The following is a 14,683-nucleotide window of genomic DNA, read 5'->3' as shown; positions in this document are numbered from 1 at the left end:
ATCAATGAAAGCATAATGTGGCACTGGAAGCGTTTACATCACATGCAGGAATCTTACTCTGGGACAGGTTATATTCGGAACAGTCGTGTACATGGGTTGTATGAATGAATCGCGCAGAGTGCATTATGCGCATAGAAAAATAACCGTAATGCAATACGTTGCACTTACTGCAAGCAATGTTTACTGTGACGGAACCATTAAAAGGTATTGTGCCAAGACTGAGTTTATTGCTACCTCTTTTTCTTCTATTGCAGTTCTTGGCATCGATCCTGCAATGGGCTCAGCATACACAAATTGTCTGCAGTATTCCATGTCCAGGGCCACAGCAACTATAAGGAGGCTGCAGGCAAAAGTGAAGAGCTGCCGCAAGACCATCGCAAGGTTGCGCACTCAACAACACAGCTTGCCGCCAACTATTTCGAATGCACTAGGTGTCATCCGGCCATTTGTCACTGACCAAGTGTCCAAACTTCTCACTGCACACGTGCGTTCAAAGCCAAGGGGCAAATGCAAACGATTTCCTTTGTGGCTAAAGAAGTTTGCGTCGCACCTAAACTTTCGTGGACCACGGGCGTATAGATTTTTAGCACCCATTTTCACCTTGCCAACGCAGCATTCACTGAGACAATGGTTGGATAACGTTAACTTGAAACCAGGTGTGATTCCTGGGGTCATTGAGTCGCTTTCAGCGACAAGTCCGACCTTGGATAAAAGAGATCAAGCATGCACTTTGATCATCGATGAAATAGTACAGAGAAAAAAACTTGTGCTACGATTCCAGTCAGGATGTTATTCATGGCTTTGTGGATGATGGTAATGTGCGGACATCGACAATTGCAGACAGGGCTTTGGTTGTTCTGGTGGGTGGAATCTCTAAGAAGTGGGTTCAGCCAATAGCATTTACAATTGTCAAGACCAGCACCTATTATGCGTAAATTGCTCGTGTCCCTTATTGATAAATTTAGAGATAGCCAAACTGACAGTGAAAGCACTTGTTTGCGACCAAGGGGCGTCAAACATCAGCTTGTGCTATCAGCTGGGCGTGTCTGTTGACAGGCCTTTCTTTGAAAGAAGGGGTGAGCGGATATATTTTATTTTTGACGTGCCCCATCTCATTCAAATTACTCGTAATAATGTGCAAGCTCACAAGTTGCTAATTGGGGAAGATGTTGCGGACGGGGCTCACATTGTGCGCCTGTACAATTCGTCCCACGAGTTGCGCTTGCATTTAGGCCCAAAGCTGACCGAGCGGCACATTTTTCAAAAACCGTTTTCTAATATGAAAGTAAGCTGAGCAGCACAAGCACTGAGTGCTTCAGTGAGTGTGGCCATTGTGGCTTTAATATATGCAGAGGAGCTGCCCGCAGCAGCAATGGCTACAGCGCAGTTTTGCAAAAGAATGGATAAACTGTTTGATGCACTGAACAGCTACACTCCTAAAAAACAGCGCAAAGATATCGCTATGCGATTAAAAGGGGTGATGACGAAATTTTCACTTCCTTCAAGATCAACTTCACTGGATTAAAACGTGGAAGTTTGCGGTCAAGCGTCAGCCACAAGGAATCATAGGCTGGCAGATAACTATCCAGACTGTTTTGCTTCTTTGGAGTGATCTTTCTCAAAATCATATTTTTTTGTACCTCCTCACCCGTCGGCTGCAGCAGGATTCGCTGGAGAATGTTTGGACACATTAGGCAGAAGCAAGGCTGCAACATGAATCCGAATGTTTTCCAGTGTATGTCTGGTTTAAAGCATATTTGCATTCAGAAACTGTTTAAACTTTCTAAACAAGATAATGCTGAGGAGGATAGATGTGAACTTCTACTGGAATGTTCACCATTCTCTGTTAGCAGGGCATCTCTAGTTGATAATGTTGGGCAGGCTCCTGCTGACGACTTTCCGTCCTTGCAAGACGTTTCAGAGCTAGCCGCGGATAAGCACTCTCATGTTATTGAGGATTCTGTTGTCTATTACGTGGCAGGCTTCTTGGCGAAATATTTTGTTGGTAAATATGCAAAGAATTGCATTTGCTCTCCGTTGTTTAAAGATGAAGACAATACATTGAGTGGTTCTCATCTATATTTTACGATGCTGAAAGCATATCATGTACCAGGCAAAGTGTTTGAAAATTTAACTGTACCATCGCAAAGGGCATGCACAGTTGTGCAAGCACTTGAGTCCCACTTTCTTGCTTTGGTTGAGGATACTGCACATCTAGAAAGGGTTTGTGATGTTTTGCTGCTACATCTCCACAATGCAGTGGGGATTTTGATTTTGTTTTCTTGAGTGCCGGCAGAAGTTTGTGAAAATGTATTGTAGAATTCGTTTATGCTGGCATGTGAGATTTGTGGACAGAAATTTAGACAAAGTTCGCTTTCAGTCGTGAGTTTCTGGTGTACAACTTGATAAATTTAAAGGTTAATGTAGCGTTGAAGCATACGGTGAACTTGGAACCAAGGTGTCTAAACATAATCTTTCAGAGAGGTACACAGAATGGAAGGTCAGCCCACAGGACTTGAAGGGTGGGGGGACTGGATTTAAGTGCACAAGCAGTGCAATGTGCAAGCCTCTGCAGGATTGCTCTAGGTGCCGCCTAATTTATCGAGTGCCTTCCATGTGTTCCATTATGTTTTTACACATAAGCGCGTTTTGTAGCGGCCCTGGTTGCTCTGCAGGTTGAAGAAATGAGCATACGGTTGTCGTTTCACAACTCCTACTTCTTCCTGCTTTGCATTGAGTAGCACCGCCCGCTTGATGCGCTGCAGTCAAAAGGGCCGCTGGGCCCCATGGGAGTGTCCGCTCTTTACCAATATTTTTCTCTATGGGTAAGTACTGTATGTACAACTACATCTGGGGACGTGCGTAATTGTTTTTGTGTAGGTTAAGTTAACACGCTCGTAACGAGGGGCCAGAGAGGCTTATTGGCTTTAGCTCGTAACCATCGTAACGGCGGGTCTATTTAGGGCTAGCGACGAGGATATGCGGTAGCACTGGCGTTACGCCGTCGTTCTTGGTTGCGAATCTGTGCTGGTAGTGGTAGTTGTGTGTGTGGCAGCTCTGCCAGCCGGAGGACCCTGAGGTGCTTCGTACGGGACGTGGCTACGCGAACTGCCCTTTAGCTGCTGCAAGGCACATCTGAGTTCCCGGTAATTGTTTTTGTGCAGGTTGGCTTGGTGTGACGAAAAGGCGGGAAGTTTCTGTCACCCCCCCGTTTGATGCAGTAAGTTTTACTGCTCTTTGTTATACCCAGACCCATATCGAAGTGCCACGGTTAGCGTTGTCTTGCAAAATTAATGAAACGATAGCTGCTTAATTGCTATGTCGTATGGTCAATTGCAGCATTTGGTACTCAGACATCAAACAACGAGTGTTATATCCTGATATTTTCTCCAGAGAAGGTGCCATTTTGAGTGAATGCCTTTAATTGTAACCTGTATCGCGTACGCAAAGCCAGACACATTACCTTCCTTGCTTTTGTCGTGATTACACGAAAAGGCGGGAAATTTTAGCGGCTGAAATAGCCACCGGTCCGTAATTCACGCAGAGGATTAAGTAGCCCGCCGTTTGATGCTGGATTCTCTTTTACCTCAATTGAAGTGTGATTTGCCACAGATATTTTCTATCGGTGTGTTGCGAGAACTAAGTGCCGCCTAATTGCTGCAAGGTACAACTTAGTCATCAAATAAATTTATAAGATCATTTTCTGCAGAGACGGATGTTTGGTGGACACTTTATTGTGCCCCTAAACGTGGAGTGCAGATGCGGAAGAAACCACATTTTTGTAATCCTTGAAATAAGATGTCTAACACTTTGTTTTATCCTGGAAATCTCATTTGATTATTCTTTCTACAGCCGTGGAAAGTCGCACAGGTTGCGTCGACCCGTTGCAAGGGCCAAGCACCACATAACTGCAACAAGGTACATATCTGCAATCAGTCGATTCATTGCAGTTTATTTCTTCCTCGTTATGTGTGCCCTTATTTTGCCCTGTTTCACATATGTTATACTGCCTTGCTTTCTTATGTTACTCCGTAAATGTAGGAAATGTGGGCTGCGATGTGGGCTGCGAAAGCAGCCTCTCTTTCTATGTAGACCTCTGGATGATGCTGGAAAGTTTCGTTTTGCATTACGTTTTTGTAATTTGTAATTGAACGCTCAGCATTGCTGTGTGGCTTTTTTGAATGTAGACATGAAGCAGACATTCTTGGTATGCTCATTAATTTTCATGTGGTCTTTGGTAGCTGCCATGACTGCTGTGCACAACTGCAGTGAATTCGTGGTTGAGATTGCCCTCAGGGATTGTCTTCGCCATGCTCCTGCGAGGCATCGAGATGCATTTGGAAAGGTATTTCACTCAGTTTTCCTATGCTTAAAAATTTCATTATGTATTATCATTTTGTTGCCAAATTTGTGCTATATTTTTGCATGGGCTGAAGTAGTGCAGCTATTTCACATGGTGCGTGATATCTTCTGATAGAACTTTGGAAACATTTCAATGCCTAGGCAAGGGAGCATTCAGGTGTTCTAACAAAAACCGAAAATTAGCAGAGCAAGCAGTTTGTATGCATGGGGCATACGCCAATCTGTTGCTATTGTGCTGATTTTGTAGAGAATCCGCCTTTTTACACTATAGTTGACGAGCTCGTTCTGCTGAAAACCCGGCAAACGCCTCCATCACTCTGGAAAAAATCTCAGAAATTTCAAATGAAGTTAGGGGAGGGTCGAAATGTAAGTGCAATTAGCGAGGAGGTTGCTCTTGGGGGTATTTTGTAAAATAGAGGTAATTCGTTAAATTCGTGTATTGCAGCTCAAACCCAGGCCCTTTGTGTGCCAGGTGGACATGCAACACAAAGGCAATGAAGTGCTGTCGGTTGAGCGCGTTACAGGAGCGACCAGCTAGCGGATGCGCTGTTTAATTATAGAGATTGTTCATCGATAATTTTAATCAATGGTGTGATTCAACATTGAAAATTGATAAATTCAGAAAGTGTCAATTTTTCACAGAGGCCATCAGGGAGAAAGTAGGCTGTTATGATGTGTGAAGTTTCCATCAGGTGTGCTTGCAGCTGGGGGTACTGTGGAGCGATTACATATCACATGAGGTATAAACAGTTAGTACTAGTCACTGGGGGAGCACTTGTGATGGCGCTCTTAGTGTCTACTAGTGTGGACGCTATCTTGTCTACTGTTAAGGTGAGGCTTAGCCATCACCCTAATTTTTCACATACGTTACTCTTGTACCTGAAAATTTAAGCTGCAGGAACATTCTGTTTAGGTGCAAGCATATGATTGTCTACATATGTTGCGACAGTCCAGAAGGCAAGCCATTCATCTTATTAGATTATTGCAGTGTCTGTCCCAACTGAAGTACAGTTGCCTTTAAGCGGGCAAATTGAAAACAAAAAAAAGGTTTTATGTCATGACTGAGTTGATTTTGAAGCACAGCTTTTGTGTAGTCTACTGCAGTGTTTTAAGAGTTGGAGTGCCTACGTGACAGATAACCATGTGGAAAATTTGTTTATTCACTTCAGCCAAACTGCCATTACAGAATAGCTGGCTTGTGAACTGCTGCGAGATATTTCCCCTGTTGTATTTTATAGTGAAGCCCAGAGATAAGGTATAAAATGAATAAGGGGCAAGCTGGAGGAAAGGATAGCTGTTTGTGTCTGCTATAGCAGATTAAGGCTCCTTTAAGATTGGCTTGTTCGTTTTATGCTGTCGAGAATCTAATCTTCCCCACCTTCTTTCTACTGTAGTGCCACATAGATGTAAAGATTATGTTTTGCATTTTGCGTTTGTGATGTCTGGTGAATGGACATTCTGAAAAATTCGAAACCAGTGGTGGTGTGTTCTCATTTTTTACTATTATTTTGCATTCGGAAACGGTACAAGGAAACAGGACAGAAAGATCACATGAGGAAACAGGCTGCATTGTTCATTTCTAAAAGCGTAATAGTTAGCGTTGATGCGGTATTATAGTTAGTCTAGGCATGCCCATGGACCTTGTTCGTTTGTAATCAGTATAGGATGCACACAGCTAGTTTCAGGAAATTAAATTTTCAGAATGCTAGAAGTTTAAGGTATTTTATTTATTTTGGGCACAGCGCTGAGGTTTCCTTGTCGCTTTTGTTGCCCAGCGGAGTGGCCTATGCACAGCTGAACAGTGAACCTACTAACTTCAAGCCAGAAAACGAGCTGCAAGGCCTCGTCGCTTTTGTTGCCCATTGGAGTGACCCATGTATAGCTGTACTGTGAGGACCTGCTGAAGCAAGAGCTGCCGAGGGCTCTTTACGGGACTGCATATTTTTAAAAGTTATAAATGCGTAAAAAAGAAACTTGAAACAGTATGCAAGCAAAAGCTTGTAGACAGACTAGAAACAGGAATTGTCACAAAAAAATCTAGCATGACAATTCAAATCGCAGTGAATTGGCTGGCAGGGACTGAGAACAAAATGTTCATTGAATAAGCTGGTAATTGAATATCCACCAACACAGCTAAAGTTGCTTATGAAGTGTTATGCTAGAGTTTTTTTATGACAACTCCTGTTGCTAGTCTCTACAAGCTCCTGCTTGTATATTCATTTCAGCTTTCTTTTGTTCAACGAAGCATTTATTTCTTATGGTAGAGAGCAGAGCAATATGCCATATGGTCCTCATTCATTTGGACTTTTATATGTACAGGTGCCGTCAAAAGTAAATGGAAGGCAATATTCAGGAAAATATTTAATCATTGGCCCCCAGTTCATGCATCCTTGAATACATATGCGCAGCCCAATTGTGATTGTGCGAATTGCACTGTGGCCAAACAAGCATGGACCATTATGCTTTAGATTTAACGAAACTAAATTTTTTTGACAAAGTCGCCTTCCAGTTACTTTTGACGGCGAGTGTACAGTGGTTCTGTTATGTACACCTCACAGCTAACGTGATAGCATTTCATGTCATCTTTTCTTTGTTTTGAAAATGTGCTTTTTTACTGCAATTTCTATGTTCCTTAAGTTGTCACTGTTCCACTCACTTAAGTAGTTTTAGTCCTTTCTGTACAGTGCTGCGCCTAGTCTGCAAATAACAGTAACAGCTATTATGTTTGTTTGCATTTCTTTTGGCATTTGTCTTAAGTGATTGTTTTGTATTTACACAAAACAGTGAATTTGTTACTTTTCACACATTTGTTTTCTATTCATTTGGCTTAGAGGAAAGCTAGCCAGTCCGCATTTATTTGAATTTTTGTGTTTCTTTTCGTTCCGGCTCTTATCATTTAACATCAATGTTGTCATATACATTACTTCCTTTTCTATTCATTTTGAAAGAAGTATCTACTAACCAAGCTTCTGTTGTTTGAACATTCGTGCGGCATTTTTGTGACAACAATTTGTTTTTTTTTTTGGTCTACAAGCTAATGTGTGCATATTCATTTTAGTTTCATTTTTTGTGTTATTATTAGGACTTGTTTTTAATCGGCAGCCGATCTAAGTACTCATAGTTCTGTTCAGTCTTTTGCAGCGGCTGTATGCATATTTCACAGTGAACACAAGTAGCACTCTGCTTGTTTTTTTGTATTCTTTTTGAGTATGGCCTTTTTATTACAGTGCTATGTGTCTAATTTGTTAGCATGTTAGCCACTGTTAGCATGTTTAGTAGTGTTTTGCTGAGACCTGTGCTCTATATACTCACCTACCAAGCACAATAGGCACAGTTATTGACCTGACTGACTTAAGTGACCATTTTGGTGTTTAGGTCTTCTGTAGTGTAGGAGCTGTATTTCGTATGCTCAATTTATAAACACTAAAGACAATCTGTTTCCATTTGGGTTTTCTTCGAGTGTTTTGCTGCTTACTGTTAAAATGTGTTATATGCAGTTGTAAGACATTTTTGTAAACAAGGAACATATTGATGCCAATTTAACGCAGCTGCGAAGATTCTGGAAAGCTTGATCTACAATGAATATCTTTTGTAAGTTTTTTCTTGACCTTAGCTAGACTAGAGGATTGAGATCCTAATTATTGCACATCATTCAAATCTTAGTTTACTTTTACTACAGCGATTGTCAGTCAACCTACATGCTATCTGTATTAGCTAGCCTAAATACAGTTTATACACAGGCTTCAGGTAGATACCAGGTGCTATACACCTTTCCAAAAAGGGCTCCCTGGGCGCTGCCATAATGTTCCCTGGACTGCAGTGGGCACCTCGCGCTAGCAGGGTGGAAACGACGGGGGAACCGGTTTCCAGCAATCCAGAGAGGAGGTGTTTCGCCGCTTCCACCATGCTAGCGCGAGGTGCCCACCGAAGTCCAGGGAACAATATGGCAGCGCATAGGGAGCCCTTTTTGGAAAGATCTATATACTGCCAATGAGGCATCTGTTGCAATGCATAGGAAGCACTATAGATGTCTAACTGCCCTATGTGCACATCCATTATATGCGACAAGTGTCCAGCCGTAACATCTGTACAACATACTATTTAAGAGGTACGGATGCATTTCTGATAATCCTGTGGATATCCCCTCAATGTTATGCAGACATATTTGGAGATCTATCGGACATACACAATGTCCAGCAAGTGCTGTATTTGATACGTCAAAAGGCTGCATATGTTATCTGGGTTCCCTCATGAAGGCTGTAGCCATGGGGAGACGATTCGCTTTCAAAGATTTCCCTTTCTCTCTCTTCTTTTTCGACTTTGTATGCTGCCCATTTGGTGAGCGCACAGGCCCCTGTAGGCCGTCCACTTACGGTTTCAAAGCTGCCTTTTTATTTCTCTGTAAGGTCGACATGCTCTTTCCGGGGCGGTCTCGCGAGGGCTGAGATGCTCTTCGATCTCCGCGCATACTGGAAGCGCAACCCCTTCATATTTGGGGGTATTAACGGCACCTCCTTGCTTGCTATAACCGACTGATGCGGCCGTAGTTGTATCTGAAACATAGTGCCACTGCCCAAGGCATACTTTGATGGTGACACCGCACATGTTCATGTCAAGCAATTGTTTGTTGTGTCTGTGGCAGTTATAAGTGAGCTCTAATGTATTGCACGTGCATCATGCCACAGACACAAGCAGATGCATTTAAAATAGGCAGGTGCCTGCTGCATGATATGTGCTCTATATACAAAGCGTATAAACAATGCTGTTGTGGCTTTGGAGACTCCTGCTTAGTCTACTGTGCTCTGTTTCGATTTTCAGACATGAGGACCAGTATTATGAGGCCAATGTAAAATGTGCCTGAGGATGAACCTTCGAAAGCAATGTACTGCTGCGAATACGTGCAGAACCTTACTTTCACTTATTTGCATCTGCAAAGTTAGGTTCATGAGAATCCACCTGGATCTGCCAGGAGAACTAGCCTGACCAGCTGGGCCGAAGTGACAAGCATTGTTAAAGATACCGTAACTGACATTGCATTTCAGCTGGTGGAAACCATCAGTTTCAAATTTTTTCACTCGCGGTTAAAAGCACATTGCAAGTTGCTCTTCTATTTCTTATCCATATCCTTTCAGCTTTTGTGTCAGAGAAGAAAGGCTACAGAAACTGCATTGCCGTCTACACAAATGCGCACATGTTCCGAAGCCTGTGGCGTTTGTGTTCTTTCCAAAGTGACACTCCTTTGCTCTGTTATATTGCAGGCCATGACAGAAAAGCCAATGCGTACAAGGTTCCACGCCTGCCACCTTTTCATGACTCCACTGCTTCATGCTTGTAACCTGGAAATTCCATGTGCAGTGATCTCAGTGCATTGTGTCTATCACAAAGTGGATTGGAAATAGTTTTCATGTAGTTGCTTCAATTACAGGGATCTTAATAATGAGGAAAGTGGGCATTACCTTGAAAACAAAAATTTTGTTTTGTGAACGTGTTTCGTAAGCAATATAGTTCTTTCCCCTGAAATCACAACAGGCTCGCCTAAAAAAGAAGGAAGGAGGGAATAACGGGTGGCAGCATAGTTGTCGCTAACACTTGTTCCTGTTGTTGACGATGCACTAGGTTCTTTTTGTTCGTTTTGACCCGATAGTGGTTGAGCAGAAATCATTGGTGTGGAATGGTTGACCAGTTTAAATTAAGCTTTCGGTGAGATTCCCATTTCTGTCGTGGTATTAAGAGAACGCCTGAAGTTGAACACAGCCTATTACCTATATACTCTCACGGTGTGCACTCAGTAGTAGAAATATTAGAATCACGACATTTGGTCACTCAGAACCAAGCACCAAGAAAGGATTATGCCTGTCGTGCAAAGGACATTGGTCTTCCAGCTATTTTAGCCAAGCCAGGCACTCCACATATAAAGGGTTGCACAGGGGATAGGAGGATACTGAGTGGTCCTTCTGCATTCCACAACACAGTGAATGAAACTGGCATATGTTTCAGGGCAGTTATTACATTCAGATGAATTCGCCTATTTTTTGGAAGATAGCCTGTACCGGTGTCTGTAGGGTGTTGCATGTCAGTTTGTCAATTAACTTTGTGATGTGGAGAGTCGAAAAAAAAATAAGCAGCTGGTGCTCATCTTAACTAAAAGAGAGGCATTGGTTCCAAGATATTATGCTCGGTTAAACATACAAACGGCAGAAAATGACACCTTTACTTTTGGTGCAAAGTGGGGTGAATCTGACTCCATTCTATTATTCAGAGATCAAAGCAGGATCTCTGGAACTGAAGAGACGGTCATTGCGCAAGACGGTGTGCGAGATCACACGAAAGAAAACAATGTAATTGTGCTGGACATTGTGGTTGCTGTGATAAGTGTGCAAATTGATTATTTCATTTACACCAAATTCTTTCGTGTTTTTCACTTAAAGCAGAAACATCGTGTGCATATTGCATGCATTGAATGAATTTCTCTTTTGATGAATGTGTGATTGACACATCAATTATTATATTGATTCTTTTTCTGTACAGCCACACATATTTTCAAAATGCTTGCTGTCGTCATTCGGTGGGACTCCACCAGGTTTCACTTTGCTCTGTCCGCTAGGTGGGGCTTTATGAATATTGGGGCTCTGCAGAAACCCTGCTGTCAGTATTCTGTGGTGAATTCTGGATGGTGTCGTATCTGCTGCCGTTCACTGGCTTATGGGCATTTTTATGACTTTTCTGAAGAGTACGCTATGATTCGTTGTGGTTGGTCACACGTGACTGACCTCACTTTGTCATGTGCGAAGCATTCCTGACTCTGTCCAAGCTATGTTTGTTGCTGTGTGCATTTATCCTGCATTCTGACGTCTTCCGTTCTGTTTTGAGGCTCTTTTAAGAGCAGGCGAGATTTGGCTGCATGGAGTGACAATGTTTTTTTATTAGTTTTGTAATGCTTAGTGCTGTTGTGCGCATTTGTAATTCATCAGGTGTGGACTTCAATTCATGATTGTGTGTACCTTGAATTATCTTTGAGGATTAAATTCTTTTGTTATGATGTGAAGCCATTTGAAAAAATTTGCTTCCCCAGTGTTTCTGTATAGCTCTTTGCTCTTTTGACCCTGTTTACCTTGTGCGGTGCTGACCTATTGACGCAGTGCTCTTTGCCGTGTTGCCCAAGGTAATGCAAGCTGTAGCAGACTTACTCGTCTAACAACCACACTGTTTCTGTCTTTTTTTCTGATTTTGCCGGAGTGAGTTCCTGACACGTGGCAGGTCTTCATGCCTCACAAAATGCCTGATTTAGTGTTGCTGCGATTCTGATAAGTGATGACAAGGTGTACTTTTATTCTTTATTTCTTGCTTCGTTCTCTCTCCCCGATTCAGTTTCATAGTCAGTGGAGGATGCACCACGCATGTAGGATGTGCAGGGTTGTAATCTCAGTACTAGCACTGGATACCCACCAGTGATGCAATAAGCAAGTTTACCCCCTAGCTTGTGCTGGGTGCAGTACATGGAAATGGGCCTTTAACCCCAACCTGTGTCGAAGAAAGTGCCTTGAGCCATTGCCCTATTTAGCCAAAACTGCCCTTTCACCATCTCACCTATTGTCATCAGCTTTCATTTTCATTACAATTTTTCATCCCACATTATAGGCGTGGGCCTTACACGAGTAAATATGTTACGCTCTAACTGCACTTGACACGCAGTAGTGGGCTGTTTCAGATGTGCTTCTACTGGTTTGGTTAATGCCACTCTTGGAGCTGCTGCAGGGGAAACACCGTCTTGGGCATGTTGACCACACTTGTGGGCGGCTGTAATATTGGCTGCAAGCAAGCCTCCTGACAATTTGTTACCAGTTGTCAAGCTCTGAAAATTTTTTTCCTACGTGCTGTACAAAGGGTGTAAGAGGTCTTAAAAAACAGGAGGAATCCTGTCCCAATGTGTTTTGTCTCTAACCATAACTCACACTCGTTAGTTTTTAAGCCTACATAGGCAGACTTGTACAGTCCTTCCCATGAAGCCAGTTACCGTGCTAGCGAACAGGTCTATAAAGTGGCTGTTGGTTTGCTTGCAACAGCTTTCTGATATATTTAGGTAACTGTATTACTTTCTTCAGCATAATTATAGTTGTCGTCTGGAGGCAGAATTGAAAGTTTGGAATGTTTGCTTTGGAACTTGATTGTTTTTAAGCCTGTCCTACTCAGTTTACCTGACCTAGCACAACGCTTGTATGAGATGGCATGCTATTTTCACCGTCTCATCCACATAACACCATGTGAGTTGTTGCACATGTAATCCTGTGTCTTATGGATGTAACCTGTCTTTCACTTGCAGGCTTGACCACCAGAGGCCGCAAATACGGTGTATTTTCTGGACAAAACTCATCAGGTTAGAATCTTCACTTTTTCTTCATAAATCTGTTCCTGAAGGTTGGCTTTCAAAGAGAAGTGTGAAGGATACAGAAGCTTCAGTTCATACAGCTCTGGTGAATTATGATGATATTTGTCTTTGATATTCTGGAAAGTTTTTTCCAGAATATGTGAACTGTTGACCAAACTGTCACCCCTGTGAGTTCTATGCATTGATGTTAGGACTTGTGCAGGAGTCCAAGGCCTCATCAGGTTTTTAGCCTTTAGCTTCTGCTTCCTCTTGTACCGTGTCTAAGGAGCAAATAAAGAAAACAAAAGTGGCAATGTGCTAAACTTAGCTAATTGCCATTTGTTGGGTATTAGGCCCACTTGGGTGGGCTTAGGACAGCGTCTATCATGATGGCAGTAATGCAAGTGCTTAGAATGGATTTCAAATGCTACCTTATTTTGTTGGCAAAGATGACATTTTTTTCAGCTGAAGTGTTTGCAGCTGCTTGCAGAATTCATTCTAGGGATATCTTTCTTCAGAACTGAATTCTTCTTCAGGCCGAACTATTCAATAAAACTTTTCATAAACATCCACAGCTGTTGACAATTATGTCCTGCACATTGATCTTCATTTTCCTAGCTCCAGGTGAGCTGTGCAATGTTGGTTCCTGCATTTGAATGAAAGTATTCTTCCTTTACCACACAGGTTCAGTCGCCACACAGAGCGACCATGGTGCACCTCCTTTGCAAGATTCAACTGGTCAAAGGCGCCCAGTGAGCCACTGCATGAAATCTACTCCTTCTGGCAGTGGTAGCCACCGGGGTAAACCTGCAGTAAAGAAGCTCCACGAATGCACCCACTGCAGCAAGGGATTCAGAAACAGATATCAGCTGGTGGTGCATCTCCGAGTCCATATTGGGGACCGCCCATTCCATTGTGATGACTGTGGAAAGCGCTTTGCACAAAAGGCCCACCTGGAGACACACCAGCGCACTCACACTGGTGAACGTTCTTACCATTGTGAGCACTGTGGTAGTAGCTTTGCACGCCAGAGCACCTTAGTGCAACACCAGCGCACTCACACAGGCGAGCGTCCTTACCATTGTGACTATTGTGATAGCAGTTTTGCACACCAGAGCACCTTAGCGAAACACCAGCGAACTCACACAGGTGAGCGTCCTTACCGTTGTGACCACTGTGGTAGCAGCTTTACATTGAAGAACAGCCTGGTGGCACACATCCGTACCCACACGGGTGAAAAGCCGTATCAGTGCCAGCTGTGCCCCATGGCCTTTGTACAACATTCAACTCTTGCGAGTCATGTGAGATCCCATAAGGGCGAAAAGCCGTTCCAATGTGATTTGTGCCATAAGACGTTCGCTCACGGCAGAAATTTAAAACTCCACAAAAAGACGATTCACAAAGAATAGCAGCGGTTTCTAATACCCTTAGTCGATATGTTTTCCTAGCTACCTTTTTATGTGCGATCTAATGAGATTCTAGCTGAATGCTCCATGATGGGTGGTGGTAGCTAACCTTCGTCTTTCTTTACATTTGTATGTTTTGTTCACTTTTAAAGTTTTTTTCAGGAAAATACATTTGTTGTTCCCTTAGGCTAGACACACACTCGCGATTAGTATTTCCTGAACAGAGAGTAATCCTGCTATGCCTGTAAACATGAATGGAAATGAAATCTCGGTCATACGTGGATGGCATCACTTCTCGTTAGAGGGAGATTTTAAAAACATTGTTCCCAATATTACAAAGAGATGTAGCATACCAGAGATGTAATAGCATAGACGTATGTCAGTTTACCGCAAATTGACTATGCACGCGTAGTGACATGGTTACAATCAGGCAGGGCACTGCGCATTCGGAGCCGGCGTTCAGTAAACCAGTCTACATCTACGCTACTTCGTCTCCACTGCGCTAATTTTCTATTGCTAATGCCATTTATCTGCCTGCTTCAGTGAAAAG

At 42.9% G+C, this 14,683-nt stretch overlaps 1 protein-coding gene across 1 annotated transcript; it reads left to right on the top strand.

The window, feature by feature from the left end:
* Window positions 1-13,491: 13,491 nt before the first annotated feature.
* Window positions 13,492-14,136, top strand: LOC149328141 (uncharacterized). Its single transcript, XM_089561783.1, has one exon. The coding sequence runs from the start codon at window positions 13,492-13,494 to the stop codon at window positions 14,134-14,136; it is 645 nt and encodes a 214-aa protein (XP_089417909.1).
* Window positions 14,137-14,683: the final 547 nt, after the last annotated feature.

This window comes from Amblyomma mixtum, chromosome 9 (assembly GCF_055824585.1).
Source record: "Amblyomma mixtum isolate Tamu chromosome 9, ASM5582458v1, whole genome shotgun sequence".
NCBI lineage: Eukaryota > Metazoa > Arthropoda > Arachnida > Ixodida > Ixodidae > Amblyomma > Amblyomma mixtum.
This window is presented reverse-complemented; position numbering and strand designations above follow the sequence as displayed.

Bases quoted from the DNA above. Each gene is read 5' to 3' on its own strand.
- LOC149328141 (XM_089561783.1), top strand. From the start codon at position 13,492: ATGAAATCTACTCCTTCTGGCAGTGGTAGCCACCGGGGTAAACCTGCA.